At 37.3% G+C, this 26,262-nt stretch overlaps 1 protein-coding gene across 3 annotated transcripts in view; it reads right to left on the bottom strand.

Annotated features, from left to right (window-relative positions):
- The window catches only part of CLTC (clathrin heavy chain), a 66,437-nt gene that overhangs the window by 39,975 nt on the left and 200 nt on the right, over positions 1-26,262 (bottom strand). For 2 of the 3 annotated variants that reach the window (XM_025440716.3, XM_025440717.3), the window contains exon 2: positions 2,110-2,317. The exons of the other annotated variant lie outside the window; for it this stretch is intronic. In XM_025440716.3, coding sequence (XP_025296501.1) covers positions 2,110-2,317 — 208 coding nt within the window. The remainder of the gene's footprint in view (positions 1-2,109; positions 2,318-26,262) is intronic. 3 annotated transcript variants of the gene reach the window in all.

The following is a 26,262-nucleotide window of genomic DNA, read 5'->3' as shown; positions in this document are numbered from 1 at the left end:
CAGCAAACAGTAAAAGAAGAATGAAATTTGCCTTGAGTGTTAAGAGTTTACCAAGTCAGATGCAAAGGCTTATACTTGTAATTTGAAAATCATCAGTCTGAAAAGTGATTTGGTCTATATTAATAGAGGTCAAAGCCCACAGCTGTCACTAGACTAATACAGATTAGTCCTTCAACACTAAGGAAAACTCTATTCCTGAGCCACAGAGAATCTGGCTCTTGAAAAACAAAACTTATAAAGATAGTGGGCAGGGGTGGGGGGGGGGGCAGGATGGGACACAAAACAAACAGCTTTGTACCATTACCCTTCTTACCATATGTGTAAAATATTTCTTCCATAAAACAAAGAATGCTATTCCCATCCCACACAATATGTAAACCACAACCAGACTTGAACAATTGTTAGAGTTATAGTCCTGTTTATAAAAAGAAGCAAAGGGTTTACAATTGTCTTCAGAGGGAAGCAGTATTTGGGAATGTCTTAATTTCCTTTGCTGCCTTTCCCAGCCTCTAGTTAATAGGCTTTTATTTATTTTCACACAAAAAGGGTTGGAGTATACGTATGTAGGGTGATTTGGAAAGGAGGGCAAGGGCAGGATGACAGCTTAACTCTAATATAGACATATAGGCATAAATCTAGAATGCTATTATTACAATGCTCTGATAATCTTTTCAATTTATTCTTTTTATATAACAGGACAATAACTGATACAATCTAATTTGAGATAACTCACCATCTGCACACATAAGAAAGCATTAAGAAATGTGATAAGATAACAATAACATTAAAAATAGAAAAGAATTGTGAGAAAATTAAAACGATGGCCTCTTAATAGAGAGGTGTAAGAGCTGCTAAGCAGTTGAATTTAAATTCTTTAAGGAGGCTGAAGGGAGCTAATACTTTCAAGTATAATATATGTATTGTTTAATAGAAGCAAGAAGCTTGCTGCCATAAAACGTGTGGTCCTAGGTGAAAGCTGGACCATCTTTCCTTAAGATGAGATCAACAACTCTATCTTGGATATGTAAAGGTGACACAGTTATTTGAATATGCTTGCCTCCAACCCTGCATTTAATATCCAACCAGTATCACTACTAAACACAAAGTTTAAATCATTTGAAGAAAAAAAATCTGTTTAAAACCCTCAGCGCCTTTGACTACTCATCCACAAATCTATGAAGAAATTACTAGGAATCTGAACTCCTCTTACTACCAAGAAAAGAAACAACAAAGCAAAACATAGACAATTAAATGCCTCTTTTACAGTCAGCCAGCTTATCATTTAGTCTTCTCACAAACTTTTGTTTTAAAGGAGCAATTATATCCTCACTGTATACTTCAAAGGAAAAATATTAAAATAGGCTCCCAGACAAGTAGGAGTTTCATTGAACTGCTTAGACTGGTAGGTTATGCATTCCCTACTGTGAGAACCAAAAAGTCAGTCTGAATAAAGTCTAACACCCTTGATTCCAAAGCTTTAATATCCATCCATGTATATACACACTTCTAACAATCAGTGTTAATTTAATACATGTTTTTTACAAGTAGGCTCCACACCCAACAACGTGGGGCTTGAACTCATGACCCTGAAATCAAGAGTCATGCTCTCATGCTCTACTGCCTGAGCCAGCCAAGCACCCAATTCAAGACATTTGTAGAACTTGATAATCTAACAGAAACACACACCTGAAGTATAAAAAAGGAACGGCATAAATGGTTAAGTTTATCTTCATAACAAAATTCTGCAATGTTTCAGTGCTATTAAAGCATTTTATTCCAGAATATGAATCCCTAATTTCTTATCTTCTGCATATGGAGTTATATTTCTAGCATGATCTTATTACACTGGAGGTATAAAATTTAAATTCATTCAATCTAAAACTTAAATTTTTTCCAAATAGTCTTTGCTGAGTAGAAAATAAAACATTTCACAGAAACATGCCAAGTCATGAAAGTAGTTAAAATCAAATTTAGTAATAGCTTTAACTTTGCAGACTTAACCAAATTTAATCAATATACTAAGAAAAGTAAATCCTAATCAACTGTATTTGAATAAATTATGCATAGGAAGATAAAAAGAAAGAAACAAATCCCCACAATCTTTTATACCTTTCAATGCAATTACTTTGCTAGCTGGATTCATGATGGCGCTGTCTGCTGAAATTGGTCTTCGAATTGGATTACTTGGGTCATTCATATCAATGATTACCACCTGGGCCTGCTCTCCTACTTTCTCTCTAATGCAGATGAATTTGTCTGACTCCATAGTTAGGGTACTGAAGCCAATGTTTGCTGGGTTTATACCCAGGTTCTGGAGCTGGGGGGAAAAACAAAAACATAATAAATCATGTTACAAAGTGAATCAGAAAGACTTGATATATTCGTGTATTGTCATCATTACAAATCTTCATTTAACCATTAATGCTTTAACGTCAACAGTGCCAACTCCAATACATCCATTCAAATAAGGCACTTGGATAGCCAAATGATGGACTGTTTGTTCTCCTAACAAATATGGCATTCAATTATTTTGTTATAACCTTGTAGTTCTAATTAGAGATGTATAACTCCAGAGTTAAAACTAAGAGATGGAACAAATACATAAAAGAGCAAAGGAAAGTGCTACACCTAAGAGCTAGTCTTTGTGATCAGGGGATTTGAGGTCATCAATGTTTCTTGGTTTAAGATCTGTCTTCCCTTACCCCCTTTAATATTTAGCAGTCACTTGTTCACATGCACTGGACTGTAGGAATCTGAAAATTAAGTTCACCATAAAAAGATATTTAAAATTTCAGAGTTCTTATCTAAAGGAATTCATACTAACAAAAGCAGACAGACAAGTAACAATTAGCAATGCTTTGGGGGAAAAAAAAAAAGCCAAAACAAAGAAATGTAAGAGGGAGCTTGTCAAAAAAAAGGCCCACAGCTAAGGGAATGTGTTCAAGGGAGACAGACAGGAGAATACTCAACAGAAGGAAGAACAAATACTAGGGCCCAGAGATGTGAAAGGGTAGTCAGTCTGCTCAGGGAAATGCAAGTACTTCTGTAACACGGGAAGTTACAGACTATGAAAGGCTTGCAGAGTAAAGAATTAAGGTTTTAAAGACAATCAAGGGCCAGAATGATGAGCTAAATGTATCCCATAAGAATCCTGAATGTCTTCAATAAGCAAAAGGAAGCTACTTAAGGGTTTTAACAAGGAAAATAATGGAATCAGATTTGCTTTGAATACTCAGAAGATATTGAAGTGTTTGCTAAAGAAATACAGAGGATCTAAAGATAGTAGATCCTTGAAAACCAGTTAAGTGTGTAAGATCAAAAGGCACTTGCTAAAAGAAGGTCTCTACCAGAGTGGGTCATCAATATTCTGGGTGACTAAATGTAGTGTAACAGCTACTAACAGTCCCACTAAAAAGTTACTTGAAGGTTTTATTAGCCTTGGCCAATATTTTTCTTTTCTCTAATGGATTATAAGTTCACATGGAACAAAACACAAACAAAAATGAAAAAGCACAGGAAAAACACAACAATAAAAAAAAAATAAGTCTTCCTTCTGCCCAAGTCCCCTAGATATCCAAATTCCTTCCCCAGAAACCACCATTCACTACTCTCTTATGGACTGGCTCTGTAAAGTTCATTGTATTTTATCTAAATTCTTTCTGTCAAATTCTGCTAATAGGACTTAATTATAATCAGGCCAGGATCTGAATAAAATACAACATAAAAAGACTGCACTTTAATTTTCCTCTTATACCTCAATGAATGCAAGCACAACCAGTTATGTGTAGTTACAGTAACTTAGTTACTGAATACCAGGGCAAGGAGTCAAGCAACTGTTTAACTATTAATACAAACATGGTAATAAAATAGATTAGCTTTACAAACTCAAGTATATGCTGCAATGCAAAGCAAGTATACAAGCTGGGATATCATTTATAATAAATTTGGTTACAATAAAACTTTAAAAATTAGGGACCCTGGGTGGCTCAGTGGCTCAGTGGTTTAACGCCACCTTCAGCCCAGGGCCTGATCCTGAAGACCCAAGATCGAGTCCCATGTCAGGCTCCCTGCCTGAAGCCTGCTTCTCCCTCTGCCTATATCGGTGTCTCTTGTGAATAAATAAATAAGAGTCTCCATTAAAAAAAAAAAATTTAAAGTTAATTTTCATTTATTCCTATGAACTAATGAAGGAAGATAAACAAAAGAGGACTCCAACTGCATATAAAGGGTCTGTGGGTGGGCTTCTGGGGACCTCAATGAACCAAATTGTCCATCTAGTTTCAGAGGTTTGTTTGTTTGTTTATTTATTTATTTTAAAAGATTTATTTATTTATTTATGAGAGAGAGAGAGAGAGAGAGGCAGAGACACAGGCAGAGGGAGAAGCAGGCTCCATGCCAAGAGCCCGACGTGGGACTCGATCCCAGGACTCCAGGATCGCGCCCTGGGCCAAAGGCAGGCGCTAAACCGCTGAGCCACCCAGGGATCCCCAGTGTCAGAGGTTTATTATACACATCTATTTTTCTGAGTGGATGATCCTCAAACTTTTGTAAATTTAATCCATAGCTACCTTTCTAATAATTGTGGAGAAAAAATTCCAATGACTCCCTAGAACTCTATGTGTAAAAGCAACACATTATCTTAACTATTCTGTAAAAAAAAAAAAAAAAAAAAAGAATTCTATGTTTCTAAGTCACTACACCAAACATGCACATAGGACAATTCTGAATTTCAATTCTCACAGCTTAAATTCTACAATGTTGAGAAAGAGTAAAAATTTAATAGTGTTAGTCAAATAGCAACTAACTGAATCCCAAATTATTCCTCAGAGTCAGGTGCAAGACAACTATAAGAAAAGAAAACTATTAGGAAAGATAGTAGATGAAGAAAATAGTAAAGTCCCTTCAAATAAATGCAATCAGAAAAGCATGCTGTCAACAGCACGGACCTTAGGCCTCAGGGCTATTTGCAGAAAAAACAGACTTGGTTACAAATGGATGGGGTTCTTGTGCTCCTTGCAATCTACATAATCATACATTCTTTTCTCATTCTTCATTACACATTCTACCAAGAAAGCTATGCATATATATTTTTTATCTTCTCTACCATGAATGTACTAGTGCTATTCAAAATACTCCATGTGAAATAGACATACGTATTCTATTTACAAAACAAAATTAAACAAGAGGCAAATGTCAAGCTCTCACCAATTCCACATGCTTAAATGTTTTATTTTTTTTTATGCTTAAACATTTAAAAAAGCATACTGAAGTGATGCCCATTTACACTACTATCCAGGAAATTGCTCCTTCCTAAATAAAAAGCCTCTCCCAGTTGTTAGGATAAGTGACAGAACTTTAAGAGACATATTCCTATCAGTTAACAGAAAGTTACATTTGATGACTTCAAGTAAGGTCAGTGAGATTTTTTTCCTTACTAGTGATACTTTTCAGTGAAAGTGCTCAGAACACTCACCAATTCTTCCCATATTTTCCTATAACATATTTAAAAGTGAAACATCCCAAAACAAAGTAACAGGACAAGACACCATCATTAATAGCAATTTGGCTTAGGTACATCCTTAATAAAATAGATCATCATATAAAAGGGTTATACTAGGGAACTATGTCTACTAATATCTGTACAGATAAAAAAAATTTTAATGCAACAATGTCTTTAAAAAGGTTTTATTTTCAAACAGCACAAACTACCCATAAAAAATTCTTAGTTATTTGTAAACGTGTGATAGTATATGAGCTACCAACCAAAGAAGCTGTGCAAAACCCATTAATAAATTCAGAGGATATATGAGTCTTCAAACTTGCAGCTATTTTCAGAGAATACACAATAATATTCAAATTCTGGCTACATTTTTTATAGTTTCATTTGGCAAAATATTGCTACTACTGAAGCTGGGGATATTGTTTTGCTATATACTTGGAAATTTCTAGTAAAATTTTTTTTAACTTCAAAAATCTTCTAACTTTTGATTAAAAATTCAAAAGAATATGGAATCAATAAACGTAGGTCCAAGAAAAGGGGTTATGTATTTTTTTGAATTGTTATTACATGTATGGCAAAGTACTCAAACAGTACAAAAGGTATACTATGAAAAGTCACCCACCTATGTTTCCAGTAATACTTTTCTCCCCAGCAATTAGAGATACTTTTCCATTTTAGGGACAGCCTATGTATATGAAAGTATAGATTTGCATCCTCCCAAAAAAAAAAAAAAAAAACCCACTAATGGTATATACACGAAGCCATATGAATTATCAACTGCTCCCTTTTGAGAAAAAGAAAAAAAAAAAAAACTCGAATGTTGCAATTATTTTGATTTCCATACTACATTTTGGGTCCTGGTCCTTAAATGGTACTACTATAGGACTTGACATTTAAGCCCAGTTTAATTTCCAAAAAGCTTAATAAATTTACTGTTAATCAGCTAGCCCAAAACTCTGGGGAGTCCTGGAGTTACAGGTTAGAAATAATAAAAAATGGGTGCCTGGGTGGTTCAGTTGGTTAAAAGTCTGCCTCTGGCTTGGGTCATGATATTGGGGTTCTGGAATTGAGCCCTGCATCAGGCTCCCTGCTCCACTTCTCCCTCTGCCTCTGCCCCTACTCATGCTTTCTCTACTCGTGCTTTCTCTCTCTAATAAGTAAAATCTTAAAAAAAAAAAAAAAAAAAGTGTTTCTTTTTCCTTTTCCTCTCCTCCACATCCCAATTTCAAGTAACATGCCTGGGGGAGGGATCCCTGGGTGGCTCAGCGGTTTAGCGGCGCCTTAGCGCCGCCTTCGGCCGAGGGTGTGATCCTGGAGTCCCGGGAATGAGTACCACATCAGGCTCTCTGCATGGAGCCTGCTTCTCTCCCTGCCTATGTCTCTGCCTCTCTCTCTCTCTCTCTCATATATAAATAAAATCTTAAAAAAAAAAAAAAAAACATGCCGGGGGGGAAAAAAACCACTACATTCTCAGTTTTTGTAGTGTGACGCGGTATTTCAGATTCTGCATTATCTAGAGAACACAGGTTGTTCATTCAAGTAGACAATTACTATAAAAATATATAACTTTGATTATGAAGTACAAGTGCTATCCAAATTTAGTTGGTTCTGTGGATTCTTCATAAGAAAAATATGTCTGGGTTTAGCCCCAGTTTTGCCACATAAATGATCTGGGGAAATCAGTTATCTGTTTCCTCTTCTGAAACATCTGAAATGTCAGGATCTAACCCCAGAATTGTGAGGGTTTAATGTAAAGCACTTAGAACAATTTCTGACACGTAGTAAAGGCTTGACAGATGCTATTGGAACACACAACACATTAGTATATAAGGCCAGTTCAAAATTAGCTTTTTTTTGTATTTGCATTTTACTATCTGTTTAATTCAGCTGTCTGGGTTGTTCGCAACCCTGGGCGTGAATATCTTTTGACTGCTGATAACAGAGTAATGGTCTCTGGCTGCTTAACTTACTCAGACACTGAAATGTCTTAAAAAAAAAAAAAAAAAAGGAAATTATACTTAAAATCTTTCAATTCTGTTCTTTAATTTGACTGACTAAAGTTAGATAGACCAGAATCTTCAAAACCACATAACATTTTCATACTAAGTAACCCTATTTTAATTCTTTTCTTTAGGTGCACCATGAACATTGCTAAGGCTTTCAAACAAACTTGGCAAATATTCCTCTAACACCTGTGCTGAGAGAGCAAGCTGGGAAACCTAATGCAAACAGATGGCATAAGGTCAGTATCATCAAAAAATTCTCTTTGCCCTAAAGAGCTCAAGACTAAAAAAAAAAAAGACGGTAAAATGTAAAGCAAGCATAGAATTTCTTTCAACATACAGAAAAGTTTAAGGTACACACCTATACTATACCTTTCCAAAACCAGAGGTTCCCAGTCAGCACATACCTACATAATTCCAGGTCAACTTATCCAAGCCTCTTCCATCTTTGCTCTTCAATATGCCTAACTAATATTACAGAGGTGAGAATCATCTTATATAGAGTGATAGCATTTCCTTTTGCTATATGTATACAGTCAATTACTTTTCAGGACAATTACAGATTAAAAGAGGTTTTTAAAATCAGGAGTTCACACTAATATAAATAAAAATTTAAGTAACAAAAAATGAAAAGCTGTTCCTTAAAGAAAGCAAACTTTAAAATGGTGAAAGACCAATGGAATTTTTAAAAAGTCACTCTTTTGCAAGTATTACAATAATTGATTCAGGAAAGATTCATCAACCTGTACTAAAATTAACAGATGAAATTTCCTCCCTTTGGTAACTGTAGTGTGGTTATTACATATGTGGTCACATACATATTTACATAGTCTTCCCAAGATACTTCTTACTACAAAAGGGAAGAGAGGGGCACCTGGGTGGCTCAGTTGGATAAGCATCGGACTCTGGCTTAGGTCATGATCTCAGAGTCCTGGGATCAAGTCTCAAGCCCCCCAAATGACCTGCATTTTTCAAACATATCTGAGTCTTAAAATATAGAGTTATAGCTTTTAAAAAAAAAACCTTGGAGACAGAACAACACAAAGCAACTCTTGTTCCTGGACTTTTGATATAAAAGATGTTACTGAAACAACTGATGAAATGTAAATAAGGCCTGAGATTAGATAACAAGATTCTATCAGCCAGTTTCTTCCCTTTTAACTGTAGTGGCTTATGTAAGACCATTTTATTATTCTCAATAAATATACCCCACAGTATACTTGTGATAAAGAGGTATTATGTCTGCAAATTACCTTCAAACAGTTCAGTACAAAATGTATGTATGGAGACAAAGAGGATAAATCTAGTAAAAAAAAAAAAAAAAAAAAAAGTGACGAACTGCTGAATCTTGGTTAAGAATGTATATGGGAGGGATGCTTGGGTTGCTCAGTGGTTGAGTGTTTGCCTTTGGCTCAGGGCGTGATCCCAGAGTCCCTGGATCAAGTCTAGCATCGGGCTCCCTGCATGGAAACCTGCTTTTCCTCCCCCTGTCTACGTCTCTGCCCCGCCTCCCACCCCACCCCCCCGTCTCTCTCATAAATAAATAAAATCTTAAAAGAATAAAAAAAAAATGTATATGGGAAGGGTGCCTGGGTGGCTCAGGCCATCATCCAGGTTCCCAGGTCCCAGGACTGAGCCCCATATCATGCTCCCTGCAAGAAGCCTGCTTCTTCCTCTGCCTGTGTGTGTCTCTGCTTCTCTCTCTGTGCCTCTCACGAATAAAAAAATTAAGAAAAAAAATTATTAAGGAAAAAAAAAAAGAATGTATATGGGAATTCTTTAACTTTTCTGTAAATTTGAAACTCTGTAAAAAGAAAAATGTTTAAAAGAAACTTAAGAGACATAACTGAAAGCAACATGTAGATCTTGCCTGAATATGGATTTAAACAAACCAAATAATATTTGGGGACAATCAGAAATTTGAATATGGACTATTTTTTAAGATATTAAAGGATTATTAAGTATTAGGCAGCTATAATTTCATAATTATAAGAAGTATTTCTTTATTTTCTAAAGATGCATGCTGGAGCATTTTATTTAGAAATGAAATGGCATGACAGCTTGAATTTCTTTAAAATGTTTAAAACAAAAGCAAATATTGCAAAAAATAAAAAATCTAAGTGACTGGGATATAGCTCTCCCCAGTCTTATAGGAAAGCTTGCAAATTTATTTTTTAAAGTTTTTAAAAAGGAATTATATTCTCTTATAAGGTTAGAGAAATTGAAAATTAAATTGTATAAAAGCCAGTCCTTTTTTTTTTTTAAGATTTTATTTATTTATTCATGAGAGACAGAGAGAGTGAGAGGCAGAGACACAGGCAGAGAGAGGAGCAGGCTCCATGCAGGGAGCCCGATGTGGGACTCGATCCCAGGACTCCAGGATCATGCCCTGAGCCAAAGACCACCCAGGCATCCCAAAAATTAAATTATAAGGAATAGATTTTTATTAGGCAATTTACCTATGGGGCAGGAAGGAACAATACATCTTTCAAAAGGTAAAGATGATAATCAAACCAAAGAGTGATGTAATTCAAGTGTAAGAGTTATGCTGTTCTGTAAAGGCGTTGTACACCAGATGTCTGTCCAATCAGAACTAAGAGGTTTGCTGCACTTATACTGTCCAAGATAGTAGCCACTGTTCATATGCAGCTATTCAATTTTATTTTTTTTAAGATTATTTATTTATTTATTTATTTATTTATTTATTTATTTATTCATTCATTCATTCATTCATTCATGAGAGAGGCAGAGACATAGGCAGAGGGAGAAGCAGGCCCCATGCAGGGAGCCCGAAATGGGACTCGATCCTGGGACCCCAGGATCACGCCCTGGGCTGAAGGTGGTGCTAAACCACTGCGCCACCCAAGCTGCTCAGCTATTCAATTTTAACTAAATAAAATTTAATATCCAGTTCGTCAGTCACACTAGTTACATTTCAAGTACTCAACAGTCACATGTGACTACTGTATTAGAAAGCACAAAATATATATTTCCATCACCACAGTCTAAGGAAGAGCACGGTTTTCAGACGTTTTCTTGGAAGTCTAATAAGGAGAAAATGAAAACTTACTTAACATTAAACTCCAGCAAAATATGAAAGACAGTTGGTAACGTTACACAAGAATTTCAAACAAAATGGGAGAAGCAGGGAAAAGTAAAATTTTCAAGTTTCAGAGTCCAGATAGCTATAGGAGGCTTGGAGAAAAAATCTGCAAAGTTCAATACTAGCAGAAGTCAGAACCCAAGAAAAACTCCTCAATCTGGGTGCCTCTTTCCCCTAACGAAATCACTAAGCTTGGGCCGCCTGGGTGGCTCAGTGGTTTGGCGCCTGCCTTCAGCCCAGGGCGTGATCCTGGAGACCCGGGATCGAGTCCCGTGTTGGGCTCCCTGCATGGAGCCTGCTTCTCTCTCTCTGCCTCTCTCTCATTAATAAAAAATAAATATCTTTAAAAAAAGAAATCACTAAGCTTTCAAATAGCAAAGGCCCAACATTATAAAAGACTAAGAATGTGCAGATATAATAAGATGCACTTTCTTCAGAGAACACGAAAAAAGAGAAGCCATCTCTATGCTTGGTAAACTACCACTGTGTCAATTTCTCAATATGATAAAGCTTTTGAAGAGTACACATCTCTATGATGAAACCCTAATTTAAAAAACCTAAGTGTGGGGGATCCCTGGGTGGCGCAGCGGTTTGGCGCCTGCCTTTGGCCCAGGGCACGATCCTGGAGACCCGGGATCGAGTCCCACCGTCGGGCTCCCGGTGCGTGGAGCCTGCTTCTCCCTCTGCCTGTGTCTCTGCCTCTCTCTCTCTTTCTCTCTCTCTCTCTCTCTCTCTCTATCATTAAAAAAAAGAAAGAAAGAAAGAAAGAAAGAAAAAAAAAAACCCTAAGTGTGAAAGAGATCATACTGAAAAATCAAAGAAATATGGAAAAAAACAATTTCAAAAATACTAGATTAAGAAATCTAAGTTAAAGACTCATCAGTTTTTAACACTTTAAAAGCTTGGTTTTGAAACTAGACTTGATTTGATTGTATGTGTGGTAAATAGAAAAGAGAAAGTGTCCATGCTTGCTCAAGGGTGAGCACAGCATGCCTAGGTGCTACATGAAAGGTTAAAGCGAGTTAGCACGTAAGCACTCTGTGTTTTATGAATTTCTGTCATTTTATAGTTATCTACCTCAGGGACCCTGACACCATGACATTGTCAAACCTAGGGTGTGCCAATTTGTTCAAAACACATGGTACTAAAGACAGCTTAGGAAAACCTCCATATAACAAGGAATTAGGAACCCAGCAATGGTGAGTCAGCATCTTACGAGAATATATTAGTGATCAACCTAGAAAATTTTTGTTTTGTTTTTTTCCTAGAAAATATTGTTAAAGGGACCAGATGGACTATGGATATATGTAACCCAATAGTATACATTTATTAAAAAGGGCAGTACAACAAAGTAAAACCATGCTACTTTTCAAGCCCAATTCTTGGACTGAAAAGGAGACTGTTAGCACAATCTCCATTCTCAGCAATAAATCACAACTGTGTGTGCCTACAAACATTATACAATTAAAGAAATATTAGTCTTGCTTTAAGCCTACTAATTTCAAGAAGCAGTTGTTACATTTGATCAAATAGGAACATTCACTGCAAACAGCCTTCTTTATAAGCATGCTCAGGGAGACAGACAGCTTCCTAATGAATGAGTAGTAAACTCAGAACAGAAACTCATTTATCAGCTGAAAATCAAAATACCTTAAAACTTGTGTTTATGACAGTATTACTAAGAACTTATGTTTCACAATTAGTGCTTGGCTTTACACTTTCCAGATCCTTCCTCCTTTCATCTGAATAGTTAGAATGTAAAGGAAGTATATATGAGCTACTACGTTTCAGATGAGACTATTTTGTAAGTGCTCTATGTATACAGTCCTATTTCAGATACCTTTTCTGTAGTTGAATCTGGTATCTTGATAAAGACTTAGCTCTGTAGTGGTAACGCCTATTAAGAAGTAAACAATTTGAGAGAGACCTGCTGATATTTGGGCATCACTTGATGCAGTTATTTTGAAGTTAAGTGCCTAAAGATTTGGTTAACTTCCTATCCCAAGTATTTCACTCAGCATAATTTCCTTTTAAAGTCCCTAAACATTCTCAGCCTTTATTAATATCAATCACAGTGACAAAAAATGCTGATAGTAGCCACTTCATGGAGCCCTTGAAATTAGCCATGAAACCAGCAGAATGTCACATAAAAGCTGCAGTTGCTGTCTTCTACAGGAAATGAAGAAAAATGCTGAGAATGCAGGATTCCTTTAGTTCTTCCATCAACAGGATACTGGCCATTGTTTTGTGTGCTCCACACATTTCAAGCAAGTAAAAATGCCTTTAACTCTTGCTGACCCTTTGGTTTCTACTCCATCTTAGCCTTTGAGGAAATCACTGTCTCTTAAGAACTGGACCCTGGTCACTTGCTCCAAAATTAAGTACTACATTCAAGAAGGACTGTAAGACTATTAGCTTTGAGAAATTATCAGGAAACTCAAAGAGAATTTTTCCTACTTATAGTCAATTACCGACTGGAAAATTAAAAAACTTCAAATTTGACTCATTATTAAAAAACAATCCAATAATTACATGGAATATCACACATCAATTTTGATCAAGCTGCAAGGGAATATAGGGAAATTTTTATGCCCTATATGTTGCAGACTCTCCAAGGTTCCACCCTTTTCTGCATGCCATTCAGCTGTACAAAACAAGAATGCCACCAAAGCCATCACTGATGATAGGTGTGTATGGGGCAGGTATGGGGTTGGTAGGTCATAGTACGTCCAAACGTTCTTTTCAAAGAACTAGAAATGAGGCTACTATGAGGGTTCAAGATTATAATAAATACCTAGTGCTGACTTAACATTAAACTTCAAAAGAAAAAAAAAAAAACTTCAAAAGATGATTAAAATGTCCCTAGGCAGACACCAAAGGCTTGGTTTCCTGGTATAGATAACTACAACATCTGGTCAGTTTCCTTACTATTAAAACTGTAAAGGTTCCAAGGAAACTTCATTCTATGACCTAACTTCCCAAAATTATTTTTAAGTGGGAGCCCAGTGATTCCGGTCAACTCCGTTACTGCTGCACATATTCATGTCTTTTTCTACCCTATACCAATAGACCTGCTAGGAAATTAGACATTATACAATTATTGCTCATTTTTCTAGTTGGAGCAATCATTTAAAGCATGATCAGCATGTAGGTGATATAAGTTACAAGACTGAAACCATTTTTTTTTTTTTTTTTTTTTACATTTGAGTCACTGAAATATTTTCTTGTGAACCTAAATGCCAAAAATTCCAAGTTCAACAGTGAATAACACTCAGCAAGAAGAGTTATAAGTGGGGCACCTGGGTAGCTCAGTAGTTGAGCATCTGGCTCTGGCTCAGGTCATGTGATTCCAGTGTCCTGGGATCAAGTCCCATATCAGGCTCCCTGTAGGCAGCCTGCTTCTCCATCTGCCTGTTTCTCTGCCTCTCTGTTGTCTCTCATGAATAAATAAATAAATAAAATCTTTGGGGAAAAAAAAGTTACAATCTTTTTTAATATCATTTAACATTAACAAATTCAGGGAGTCTGAAACATTAAAATGACTAAATGACCAGGATTTATTTTCTGATACCCATTGAGTATCTATTATGTGGCAATTTAACATCAATATTTTATAACCTACTATTGAAGTATAAATTTTGTGTGAAATCGTCTTTCTTTACCTTTGTATTAAGTTACAAATTTCTCATTACTACTAAGATAACAACCTATAGGGAAAATAACAGATTTTAGGTTCAGAGGGTTTTGAGTGTACAATTTGTAGCTCATATCTTCTAAAAAGTGGAAAAAACTTTCCATCCCCAAACCCTATAAATACCGCTTCACTGTCTGACATTCAGAATTAACACTTAAGACTACCTTTTAGCTTTTTGGTCAGGGAAACGGTAAGCTTTTGATGCTTGCAGATTTTTTTTTTTTAATTGAGTTCATGGGACTAAACTTCCCCAGGCCTGTCTCAAACCTTGAACTCTTTAAATCCTGTTGCTCAAACAAGGGATAGTGGAAAGGGAGGTGGGCAGGGGGTTGGGGTGACTGGGTGATGGGCACTGAGGGGGATGAGCACTGGGTTATATGCTATATGTTGGCAAATTGAACTCCAATAATTAATTAATTGATTAATTTAAAAATCCTGTTTCTTACTTTGTATCTGTTAAATTTTCTTCCACTATCTGAAAAAGCTTTCATTCCAATTATTTTGGCTTCTATAGTTCTTAGATTTGTAACTTAGTCTGTCACAACTCCTGTTTTAATTGTGATTTCTAAATTCAGAATTTTCAAAAAATTCAAGTTAATCTTCCACCTTGCTGATTTCCACAGGGGCAATTCTGTTCCTGTATCCAGGATCAACTGTTTCTGTATATATTTTATTACTGCAGGCTTTTAGCTCCATAGGCCTTTCTATTCATATTATATCAAGTTTTTAAATATGCCACAGATGATGCCAACAATTTTCTGAAGTTTTCTTCTAGCTACAGTAGAAAAAAAACTTATTTCCTTAGATCTCTTCCTTGTTCTATAGTATTTTTCCAATAATCACATAAACAATTAATAAGCAGCTACTGTAGGCCAGACACTACACTAATATACAGAATTCTACAGTAAAAGCACTATGGCCTTCTCTACTCAGTGCATAAGCTGCACACAATAATTATAAGGGTGCCTTGAGGTTACAAGGATGCATGCTTGGCCCAGATATATGCAGGGGTATACACAATGTCTAAGAAATGGAAATACAATCTGAAGCAGGACATACAATTTAAGGGAAGACAGAGTTACAAACCTGGGAGAGAACAGACAGAACTAAGAATATCATATGTGCCCAAATAGGGTATTCATTTTGGCAAGTAAACGATTCCCTGGATACTCAAAAAAGCTTTTGACCAATATTAGAATGTGGAAAAACCGGAATTCTCATATACATTGCTGGGGAGGATGTAAAATGATGCAGCTACTATGAAAAACAGTGGGACAATCCCTCAAAAATTTAACACACAGTTCTAAACCATATGACCTGGCAATTCCACTCCTAGGTATATATCCAAAAGAACTTGAAAACAGGTATTCAAACAAAAACTTTAATGTTCATAGCAGCACCATTCATTTGTAATAGCCAACAAGTGGAAAGAATCCAAATGTCCATCAACTAAGGAAAGGACAAATAAAATGTAGTGTATCTATTCAATGGAGCATTATTGAGCCATTAGGGAATGAAGTACGGATACGTACTGCAACATGGATGAACCTCAAACATTATGCTTAGTAAAAGACAAAAAAGGTCACATATTTTAAGATTTTATTGAAGGGTAAATCCATAAAGACGTTAAGTGTGTTAGTGGTTGCAGGACATGGGAGTGGGGGTGGCAATGAGATATAGCTTAATGAATTTGGGGTTTCCTCTTGGGGCAATGAAAGTATTTTGGAACTAGATACAGATAATGGTTGCAAAACACTGTGAATGTACTGAATACCATTAAATTGTTCACTTTAAAATGGTTACTTTTAAGTTATATGAACTTCATCTCAATTTTAAAAGAACTTTGGTCCTGTTAATATAGGGATTAGATATGCTTAACACATAGCTCATGTAGTCATTTGACTCAGTTTACAAATATATTTAAAATTATAATTTACAGGGGCACCTAGCAGGCTCAGTCAGTAAGAGTACATGACTCTTAATTTCAGGGTTGTGAGTTCAAGCCCCACTTTGGGAATATAGCATACTTAAAAATAAATAAAATTATAATTTACTTGAAAATGTTTTTCTACTCTTTACATTTCAGAAACCACTTTAACTCTTCATATGCACTTTTTTACATCAGTGTTTTCATTAACACTGGAAAGTCATCTCCATTCCACTGAAGTGCTTTATAAAAAAATCTATTATGGAACAATCATGGAAATATTAGAATATGTCTAAAATTTCCATTTGCATATTAAAAGAGCTGGTTTTTTTTTCACTTGTTCTTAGATTATGTCCCCAGAAATATATCCCTGATGGATTGGGTCTTGGGATTTTTTTTTAAGATTTTACTTATTTGACAGAGAGAGAGAGAGAGGGAGAGGGAGAGAGAGTGCAAGAGAGCAAGCGCACAAGCAAGGGGAGTGGCAGAGGAAGAGGGAGAAACAGGCTCCCCACCAAGGAGTAAGCTTGATGTGGGGCTCAATCCCAGGACTGTGGGATCATGACGTGAGTTGAAGGCAGATGTTTAATCAACTGAGCCACCAAGATGCCTCTTGAGGGATGTTTAAAATGTTTCTTTGCTACATCCAGCAGTTGTAGTTGTGAGGCCAGAAAACATATTAGATGTTACATTTACCTCTTATCAATCCAGATAATTTCAAGCCTAAAATAGCTTTCAATGAACAGTATCGTAGTATTCAAAACAGAAGTAACTGTGAGAGGACTCAATAAAAGTGGAGATTTGGGCAGCCTGGGTGGCTCAGCAGTTTAGCGCCGCTTTCAGCCCAGGGCCTGATCCTGGAGACCCGGAATTGAGTCCCACATCGGGCTCCCTGCATGGAGCTTGCTTCTCCCTCTGCCTGTGTCTCTGCCTCTCTCTCTCTCTGTGCCTCTCATGAATAAAAAAAAAAAAAGTGAAACATGTTAAATTGAGATGAGGGTCCTGGAGAAAAATAAAGCAAAGGAAATAGGGAAAGCATGGAGAAGTTACATTAAAAAAAAAAAAAAAAAGTGGAGACTTAGTAAGGCTTTTAATATAAGGAAACGGGATGCCTGGGTGGCTCAGCGGTTGAGCATCTGCCTTTGGCTCAGGGCCTGATCCCGGATCCTGGGATGGAGTCCTACATCAGGCTCCCTGTGAGGAGCCTGTTTCTCCTTCTGCCTAGGTCTCTGCCTCTCTGTGTCTCTCATGAATAAATAAATAAAATCTTTAAAAAATAATAATAATAATATAAGGAAACTCTTGGGACACCTCAGTGGCTCAGTTGGTTAAGCATCTGACTTCAGCTCAGGTCAGGATCTCAGAGTCCTGGGGTGGAGTCCTGAGTCAGGCTCCCTGCTCAGCAGGGAGTCTGCTTGTCCCTCTCCCTCTGCCCTTCCCCTGCTCATTCTCTAACAAATAAAATCTTAAAAAAAAAAAAAAAAAACAAACAAACAAACGAGGGATCCCTGGGTGGCGCAGCGGTTTAGCTCCTGCCTTTGATCCTGGAGACCAGGGATCGAATCCCACATCGGGCTCCCGGTGCATGGAGCCTGCTTCTCCCTCTGCCTCTGCCCCTCTCTCTCTCTCTCTCTGTGTGTGTGTGTGACTATCATAAATTAAAAAAAAAAAAAAAAAAGGAGAAACACATTTTAAAGAATATATATATTATATATATGTAATATATATTATATATATATATTATATATATATATGGAAACACTTTCTTGAAGAATATTTTCTGGTAAAAAAAGAAAACTACCTTAGATCTGCACAGTTCAAAGGGGAGGAATATATAGTATTGCAGAATGGGGAAAGACATGAATTTTTTAAGCCATGCTCTCCCTACGGGTTTTTTCCCCTCTAATTATTCATCCTCAAATAAGAAGTGATCCAAAGTCAGCTGTTTGCCAAACCGAACATACACAGATAGTCTCTGGCTTCACTGTGTCCACAATGGTGGTTTTTAAGTCCTCTTTCTCAGCTAGTCAGAAACAGATGAAAGCAACTCTCAACCCAAATCCCATTTTCTGATTCTACTCTGATTCTCAGTCAAATGGATTCTGCTCTAGAGCCTCCACAAATAATAAACCCTTGCCAACACCCTATTTTCTCCTCCAGGATTCATTTCAGCCTCTGTCCTCTAAAACTTTAAAATAAGTTTGTTTTGTTAAAACAAACAAAATTACCTATATAGATATAGATCAAGGTCATCAGAAACTGCAATCTCTAGGAACCCCAGCATGTATCACTAATTAGGGTTCTTCCCTTTCCTACTCAAGAAATGGACTGCATGAAGAAAATGAAAGAATAAGTTTTTGGCTTCAAAAACCACATAGCTGGTATTTTCCTTTAGCTTGGCATGTATGTTCCACTTTACTAGATAAAGGGAGACTCCTCTCTAGCATAGGGCAAAAAACTAACATTTGAGTGTCTATATAAGCCAAGTCTTACTACATAAACACAAAAAACACACCACAGTCTAACTTCTCAATGGCCAAAAAGTATTATTTTTTTTCAAAAAGTATTATTTTAACTTAATAAATGAGGAAGTTGAAAAAGAATAAAAAGAGCTTAAATAGCTGAGACATTTTCTACAATAGCACACAGCTAAAATTTCTTAATGTGGCAAAAATGGTTTCAATGTACTCAATCCCTGTTCTTTCAGAAATAAGCTTTAAAATCAGCTTTACTTCAGAACATTTAAAAAAGTCCCTATTTACCCAATGATTCAGAACAGGAAGTACTAATATTACTGGGTAGTTCTACCTCCAAAGCACAACCCTACAAGTTTGTAACCATTTTTCCCTCTATGGTTATGCTATTCACACTAAGCAAACATGTTCAACTTCCACTTTCTACCCTGCCCCCAACTCCAGCACCATGTTTTCCTATTCAAGTTTTGTATCAGTATAAATACAAAATCGTGAATAATAAAGTAGCAGTTTCCTGTTTTCTGAAGTGGCTTCAGACTGGAACACATTCACTTTTTTCATTAAGATAAACGCCATAGACACATTTGAGAATTTCAGCTTTATGAGAGGAATAAAGATAATCTCGTTACAAGTTAACCTGATCCCAATCATTCTGCACAATTTTCTAGTAGGAACTTGAATAAAGAAAACATCATCAGGGATCCCTGGGTGGCGCAGCGGTTTAGTGCCTGCCTTTGGCCCAGAGCGCGATCCTGGAGACCCAGGATCGGAGTCCCACGTCCGGCTCCCGGTGCATGGAGCCTGCTTCTCCCTCTGCCTGTGTCTCTGCCTCTCTCTCTCTCTCTCTCTCTCTGTGTGACTATCATAAATAAATAAAAATTAAAAAAAAAAAAAAAAAAAACATCATCAGGGCAGCCCCGGTGGCTTAGCGGCTTAGCGCCGCCTTCAGTCCAGTCCAGTCCAAGTCCTGGAAACCCAGGATCGAGTCCCACGTCAGGCTTCCTGCATGGAGCCTATTTGTCCCTCTGCCTCTCTCTCTCTCTGTCTCTCGTGAATAAATAAATAAAACCTTAAAAAAAAAGAAAAAAGAAAAAAGAAATCATCTAACCATTTAAAGCACAGAAAATCAAATGTTGGTTAAGTGGCCCCTACTCTTCTGTTAATATAAAAACTGCTGACCAGGACGCCTGGGTGGCTCAGGGGTTGAGGGCCTGCTTTTGGTCCAGGGCGTGATCCTGGAGACCCGGATCAAGTCCCACTTCAGGCTCCTTGCATGGAGCCTGCTTCTCCCTCTGCCTGTCTCTCTACCTCTCACTTTCTGTGTCTCTCATGAATAAATAAATATTTTAAAAAACCCTACTGACCTAAAAACAAATCACTGGTAAAATGTGTACATCAAAGAACACCACAGCACAGATGCAAACAAATTGTACTATATTTTGCAGTTCAAATTATACAATCATTCACCAAATGAGGCAATGTGCCACAATGCAAAAAGACCAAGTAATAAAGCCTGACCACCCACTCACCAACTATGTAACTCTACAACTTAACTGCTATGAACTTCAGTTTCCTCATGTGCAAAATAAGGCTAACCCTACCTACCTGACGGGATTTTCTTGCTAATTATGAGATCATAAACATAAAATATTTACCTGCCTTCTTGACACACAGTAGGTATTCAAAAATCTATAGTGGTCAATTAATTTTGATATTATGGATGTCAGGACAATTAAGATTTGATGAATAGTTATTCCCTTTAAGTTAGGACAAAATAAATTATGTCTCTCATAACACAAAAAAAAGGAGACATAAAATCCAAAACTGACAGATGGGTTATGTATAATGTATTCAGATCCAAGCATCCTGCCATCCCTTCAGGTTAAGGGCATTAGCCACAGGCATTTGGCCAAGAAAGGGGGGAAAACATCAAGAGCCATAAACTTTGCTATGACTTACAAGCTGACTTTGTAAAGTAGCTTTAGCATGGTATATATGTAAATAAGTTTAGAAAAATAACCTCATTCTAATATAAAAGATTGAAATATCGGGATCCCTGGGTGGCGCAGTGGTTTAGCGCCTGCCTTTGGCCCAGGGCGCGATCCTGGAGACCCGGGATCGAATCCCACATCGGGCTCCCGGTGCATGGAGCCTGCTTCTCCCTCTGCCTGTGTCTCTGCCTCTCTCTCTGTGTGACTATCATAAATTAAAAAAAAAAAAAAAAATTGAAATATCAGTTATGAACTCATTTCCCATCTAAATGAGAACATTCACTTTAACACTATCATCTTTTTAAAAAAAAAAAAAAAGATTTTATTTATTTGAGAGAGAGAACAGAGGGAGAGTCGAGGTAAAAGCAGATTCCTGGCTGAGCATAGTCTCCAACGCAGGGCTTGAACCCAGAACCCCAGGATCATGACCAGAGCAAAAGACAGCTGCTTAACCAACTGAGACACCCAGGTGCCCCTAACACTACCATCTTATAGAAGAACATATATAACACTAGCATGGGTTTGACTGGCATTCCAGGTGGGTATTTTATCAAATATGATCAGGTTTAACAAATGTATCTGACCAAGGAACACTAATTAAAAATGTACCAATGGCAGACAGCAAGTGCTCATGGGCCGTAAAAAAAAAAAAAAAAAAAGTGATTTAAAGATTTCTTTCTTTTGCGCACAGTTTCAAACCGGGATCGATTTTGTATCATATGAATATTTGTATTAAGTCCTGCACAGCATCTAACATTGAATAACATCCATGGTTGCAACCATGTGTTGACAGCCTTTGCCAACTCATCAATGTAAGCTATAGTCGGTATTGTTCACGACTCTATCCCTAGTCTAACACAGTTGCTGGTAAGTACTCAAATCTTAGGTACCAAATATTTATAAATCATAAATATCTAGGTCTGCAAAAAAAATACTGTGTCACTTGTTGTGAAATACAGGAATAAAATACACTAGACAAAAACTATATAGCTAACAATGTTCCTAAAGTGCTACACCAAATACTTCCACATAAATGATTTCAGGCCTTTATGGTAACTTTTTGAGGCAGTAGGCCTATTTTACTGAGAAAAAGAAGAGGTTAGTCTTAACCTTGTGTTCTTCTATAGTGGAGTCACATTTAACAAGCCACATGTGATACTGAGCACCTGAAATGTGGTTACTGTGACAGATTTTAAAATTAAAATAATTAAAACAAAATGGTAACTGATAATTGATTCAATTATGGAAAACTTAAGTATGTTTGGAATAACCTAGATATGCAAATCTGCTATTTCAACTGCAAATATTATGAAAGCTAAACACAGATCAAATATTTCTAATGAAAATAGGGTCTGAATTAAGATGTGGTCTAAGTGTAAAATACACACCAGATTTTGAAAAATCAGTATCCTCAAAAAGGAAGGTAAAATATCTCATTTGAAAATGTTGGGCAGTCCAGGTGGCTCAGCGGTTTAGCGCTGCCTTCAGCCCAGGGCATGATCCTGGAGACCCGGGATCGAGTCTCACATCAGGCACCCTGCATGGAGCCTGCTCCTCCCTCTGCCTATGTCTCTGCCCGCCCCCGCCCCCCCCCCCCCCCGCCCCCTCCTCCCCCCCCAGGTGTGTGTGTGTGTGTGTGTCTCTCTCTCTCATGAATAAATAAAATCTTACAAAAAAAAAAAAAAAAAAAAAGAAAGAAAAGAAAATGTTATACTCCTTACACACTGAAATGACAACATTCTGGGTCAAATTATAACACTCTCAGAGCAAAGTTCAACAGAAAAAAAGTACAGTAGGATATTGTATAACTTCTCTCACAGCCATTCTATTTTCATGAAATATTTTGTATCTGAAGACCCAGGATCAAATTCTATTCTGACAGTATTCCCTTGGGCAGAATTTCACTCTCTTTATTTAATAAGGATGTCTGGAGAGATTAAGTGAAGACCTGAAAACACCAAACCACAGTCATAGGGAAAAACAGGCTCTCACGAGAAGTCTGCTGTTCTCTCCATTCATTAATCATTGTTCATCACTACCACATCCCAAAAGAGACAGTATTCAACCAACACTTTTTTTCCAACTACTACTCTCAAATAATGTTTTAATTGTAGTTAATAAAATGTAAATGTGGATAATCAGATAAATCTTCACTCTTACAAAGCCCATCAGTTTGGCCTGTAATTGTGCTGTCCAATGTCATAGACAAGAGCCTCATGTGGCCACTTACATTTAAATTAATTAAAAAGAAATAAAGTAAAACCTTAGCTCCTCAGTCAGCAAGCCACATTTCACTATCCCTATGTACCTAGTATAAATATTCATCATGAAAGAATGTTGTTTTTTTTAAGGGAGGGAGGGACAGAAGGAGAGGGAGAGACAGAATCTTAAGCAAGCTCCATGCTACGTGTGGAGCCCAAAGTAGGGCTCCACCTCATAACCCTGAGATCATGACCTGAGCCAAAATCAAGAGTCTGCTGCTTAACCAGCTAAGCCACTCAGGCACCCTGGAAGAAAGTTCTACTGGACAGTAATACTCCAAAGGAAAAACCACATCAGTGACAGGAAAAATATATTGTTAAATATAATTCAAATATCATAGGTTATGGTTTCTAAAATCATGTATTACACTAAAATGAAAATGATCGTGATTCTATAAACACACGCACACAGTTCCATGTCTTAAATTATTTCCTAAATAGAGTGAAAGTATATTCACTAGAATTAGCCACACCCCTTTAAGCTAAGTAAACTGACCATTAGGAAAATTCTGAAAAACGTGATGTATCTTAAGATTGGGGGTCATTCCCAGGTTAGTCTGTAGCAGAATTCCAGGCAGTATGCCTCTCCAAGCAGTACAGTTAAGCATATAGCATATCACAGTGATACTGAGCACTGTTTTCAAATCAAAACAACCATAGTAAGAACCCCTACCATATAATTCACAACACATTCCATGCTGGCATTTATGGATCAAAGGGAAAAGAAAAAAGTGGGGAGATTTTTTTATTGCAGAACCTAAGAACCTGGGAATACAGCAGAATGTGCAAATGGCATAAAGAAACTTAATGTGCCAAGAAGTGAGAACTCCAAGCAACATTTTATGTGTAGTCTAGGATTTTTTTTTTAGAATCTGCAACTCTAGCAATGTCTTGCTCAAATAGGCACTCATCTGTTGACTATCAGCCTATCCTAAAAAACAAAAAACAAAAAACCCAAAAAGCAAAATACTTCATAACTTTAAATATTAACATTCATTTGATTATTTCCAAGCCTTGCTGACAGATACTTCAGTCGGCCAGAGTAGTTAAAAACAAATTTACCGTTCACCTTTAGAAACTTTCACAAAAGCTAATTCTACACTCAAGTTCCTCAATTCTTGTTCCCAATTTTTATTCTAAGTGTTTCGGAAGTTTTCTGCTATTTGAACTGGCAGGACTCAGAAAAAAAAAAACCCTGAGATATCAATTAAAATCATCTTTATTAATTTTGTAAGGGATAAAAATGAGAAGTTAGGAGATATTCTGGAAGAGGTTACTGATTGGGGCTCTGAGCAATGAATCATCATCTGGAGTAGCAAGCTTAACTTTGGGCATGACGTATTACTACAAAAAATGGCTGAATTTTTCAAATACATTTGCAAAGCTGCTTTATACTCAAATCTTCAAATTATTTCAGAAGAAAATGGTCTCACTTGAGTATGTGCAGAAACTCAGAAATCACACCCATATTAAATCTGTCTTCAATTAGTGACAAGGCTGGATTCCAATCTTTGGGATTATTTAACAATTGTCTCCTCTTTAATAAAAATGAAAAGCTACTGCCCAAACCACCACTAGTCAAGAAAGAAGGTTTACTAATGGGATATACCTCTGCCTTGTAAACACAACTGTACCTGCCATTTATAATTTGTAAACATTCTGTCTGCAGAAAGATATTTCAGAAACACTCTAATGTGAGGATGAGCCTGTTTTCACCTCACACCCAAAAATATCTTTCTAGCCTTCTACGTTCATTTACACCCCACTTTAACAGAAATAACCACAGCAATTAAAACCTGAATTGAGCAAAAACAGTAACTTCTGTGTCCACTCCCTCATTTAACATTTTTAAACCTTTTTTAAGTGCTCCATTACTTCAGACGAGTTATCTGAAAACTACAGATGACTGAAGTGCTTTACTTATTTTTTAGATTCCTTACATTTTAAGACTTAAAGGTAAAAAATTTTCTTGCTCATGCAAGCCAAGAGAATACCTGTAAAGAAATGAGGTTGTTACCATAGTCTGAATATTCATATTCAACCTTTTTATTAACAAGAATCCTTTATGTGTATCACCTGGAGAAAGTAAATAGTCTTCAATGATAAGGTGTCCAATAGGTCACTAATGTTAATATTATGTCAAATCGTTGCATCTTTCATCATTATGAATTTAGGCCTTCAGAAGACTGAGCTGAGGCTGGCCTCTTTAAGGGAATATTTGAGAAGAAAGCAAATTAATATGAATAAATTACTGCAGCCAAAGTAAAACCAGGATTGGTGAACTAAGAAAAAATCAGAAGCTCACAGAGGCTTAATTCAGTCAAGCCCTCCAATGATCATCTGCTTCGGCCCGCTGCAGGCACACTGCCAGATAAGACAGTATGTTGCCTACAGGAAAATGCACCATGGGAAAGAACTCTAGAACCTACTAAAAGGAAGCCAATTACAGACCAAATAACTTTGCATGTCTCAGAGCAGGTGTGCTCTATCTCCAGGGCTCGGTTCAATTCCATGCAATCCTGAGGGAGGTACTTACACCAAGCCCACAACTATCTAGTACACTCCAGCAGACCCCGAGATAACCTCTTGATAACTCTTTCCTACCTCCTAAAACGAAAGAGGGAATAAAAGCCACACCATCCCTAGAGAAATAAGGGAAAAAAAAAAAAAAAAAAAAAGAATACCCCTAGGGACCTTGACCCCACGCACTCTGAGACTGACACCGCCCTGAGAAATAAGTTCCCCCATTCTATCCTCCTGTTCCTTCAGTGACCTTCTGTTCCTACTGCCTCGGGGAAGGCAAGAGGCTAGTCGCCGCCGTACCCACAGCCCCCAGGGGAAGGTGCCTTTCCCAGTAGAGAGCCGCAGAGGGAGGAAGAAAAAAGGTTGCTCCTCCCCAGCCCACCCGCCCCACAACTGTTGGGTGCAGATACGAAGGGGAAAGGGTAAGAGAAGAGCAATGGTAGGTGACAGCTCTGCACTGGCCTAGGAGGATGAAAATCCTTGCTCTGGAGGACATGCGGAAGAATTGCCCCCGCCCGCCCAATCTACACAAATGAATGAACTGAATAAAACGGCGAAAGGGGAGGGAGTTAGAATGCGCAGTTCTTATCACCCAGGAAGTGAAAAGAGGCCCTCGAACCCAGGCCTGGCCTCGCTGCCCTTTGCACCCCGACTCTCGTCCTTTCTATCCAAGCCCCACGTCGTTAACCCTTAAGCTTTCCAAGATAGCGCCCCCGTCCTCCACCTACCCCAAGCACCAATACCCACACCCCTCCCATCCTGCTCTTTCTACTTGGGCCCAAACTC

The sequence above is a fragment of the Canis lupus genome, chromosome 9 (genome assembly GCF_003254725.2).
Source record: "Canis lupus dingo isolate Sandy chromosome 9, ASM325472v2, whole genome shotgun sequence".
Taxonomy (NCBI): Eukaryota; Metazoa; Chordata; class Mammalia; order Carnivora; family Canidae; genus Canis; species Canis lupus.
This window is presented reverse-complemented; position numbering and strand designations above follow the sequence as displayed.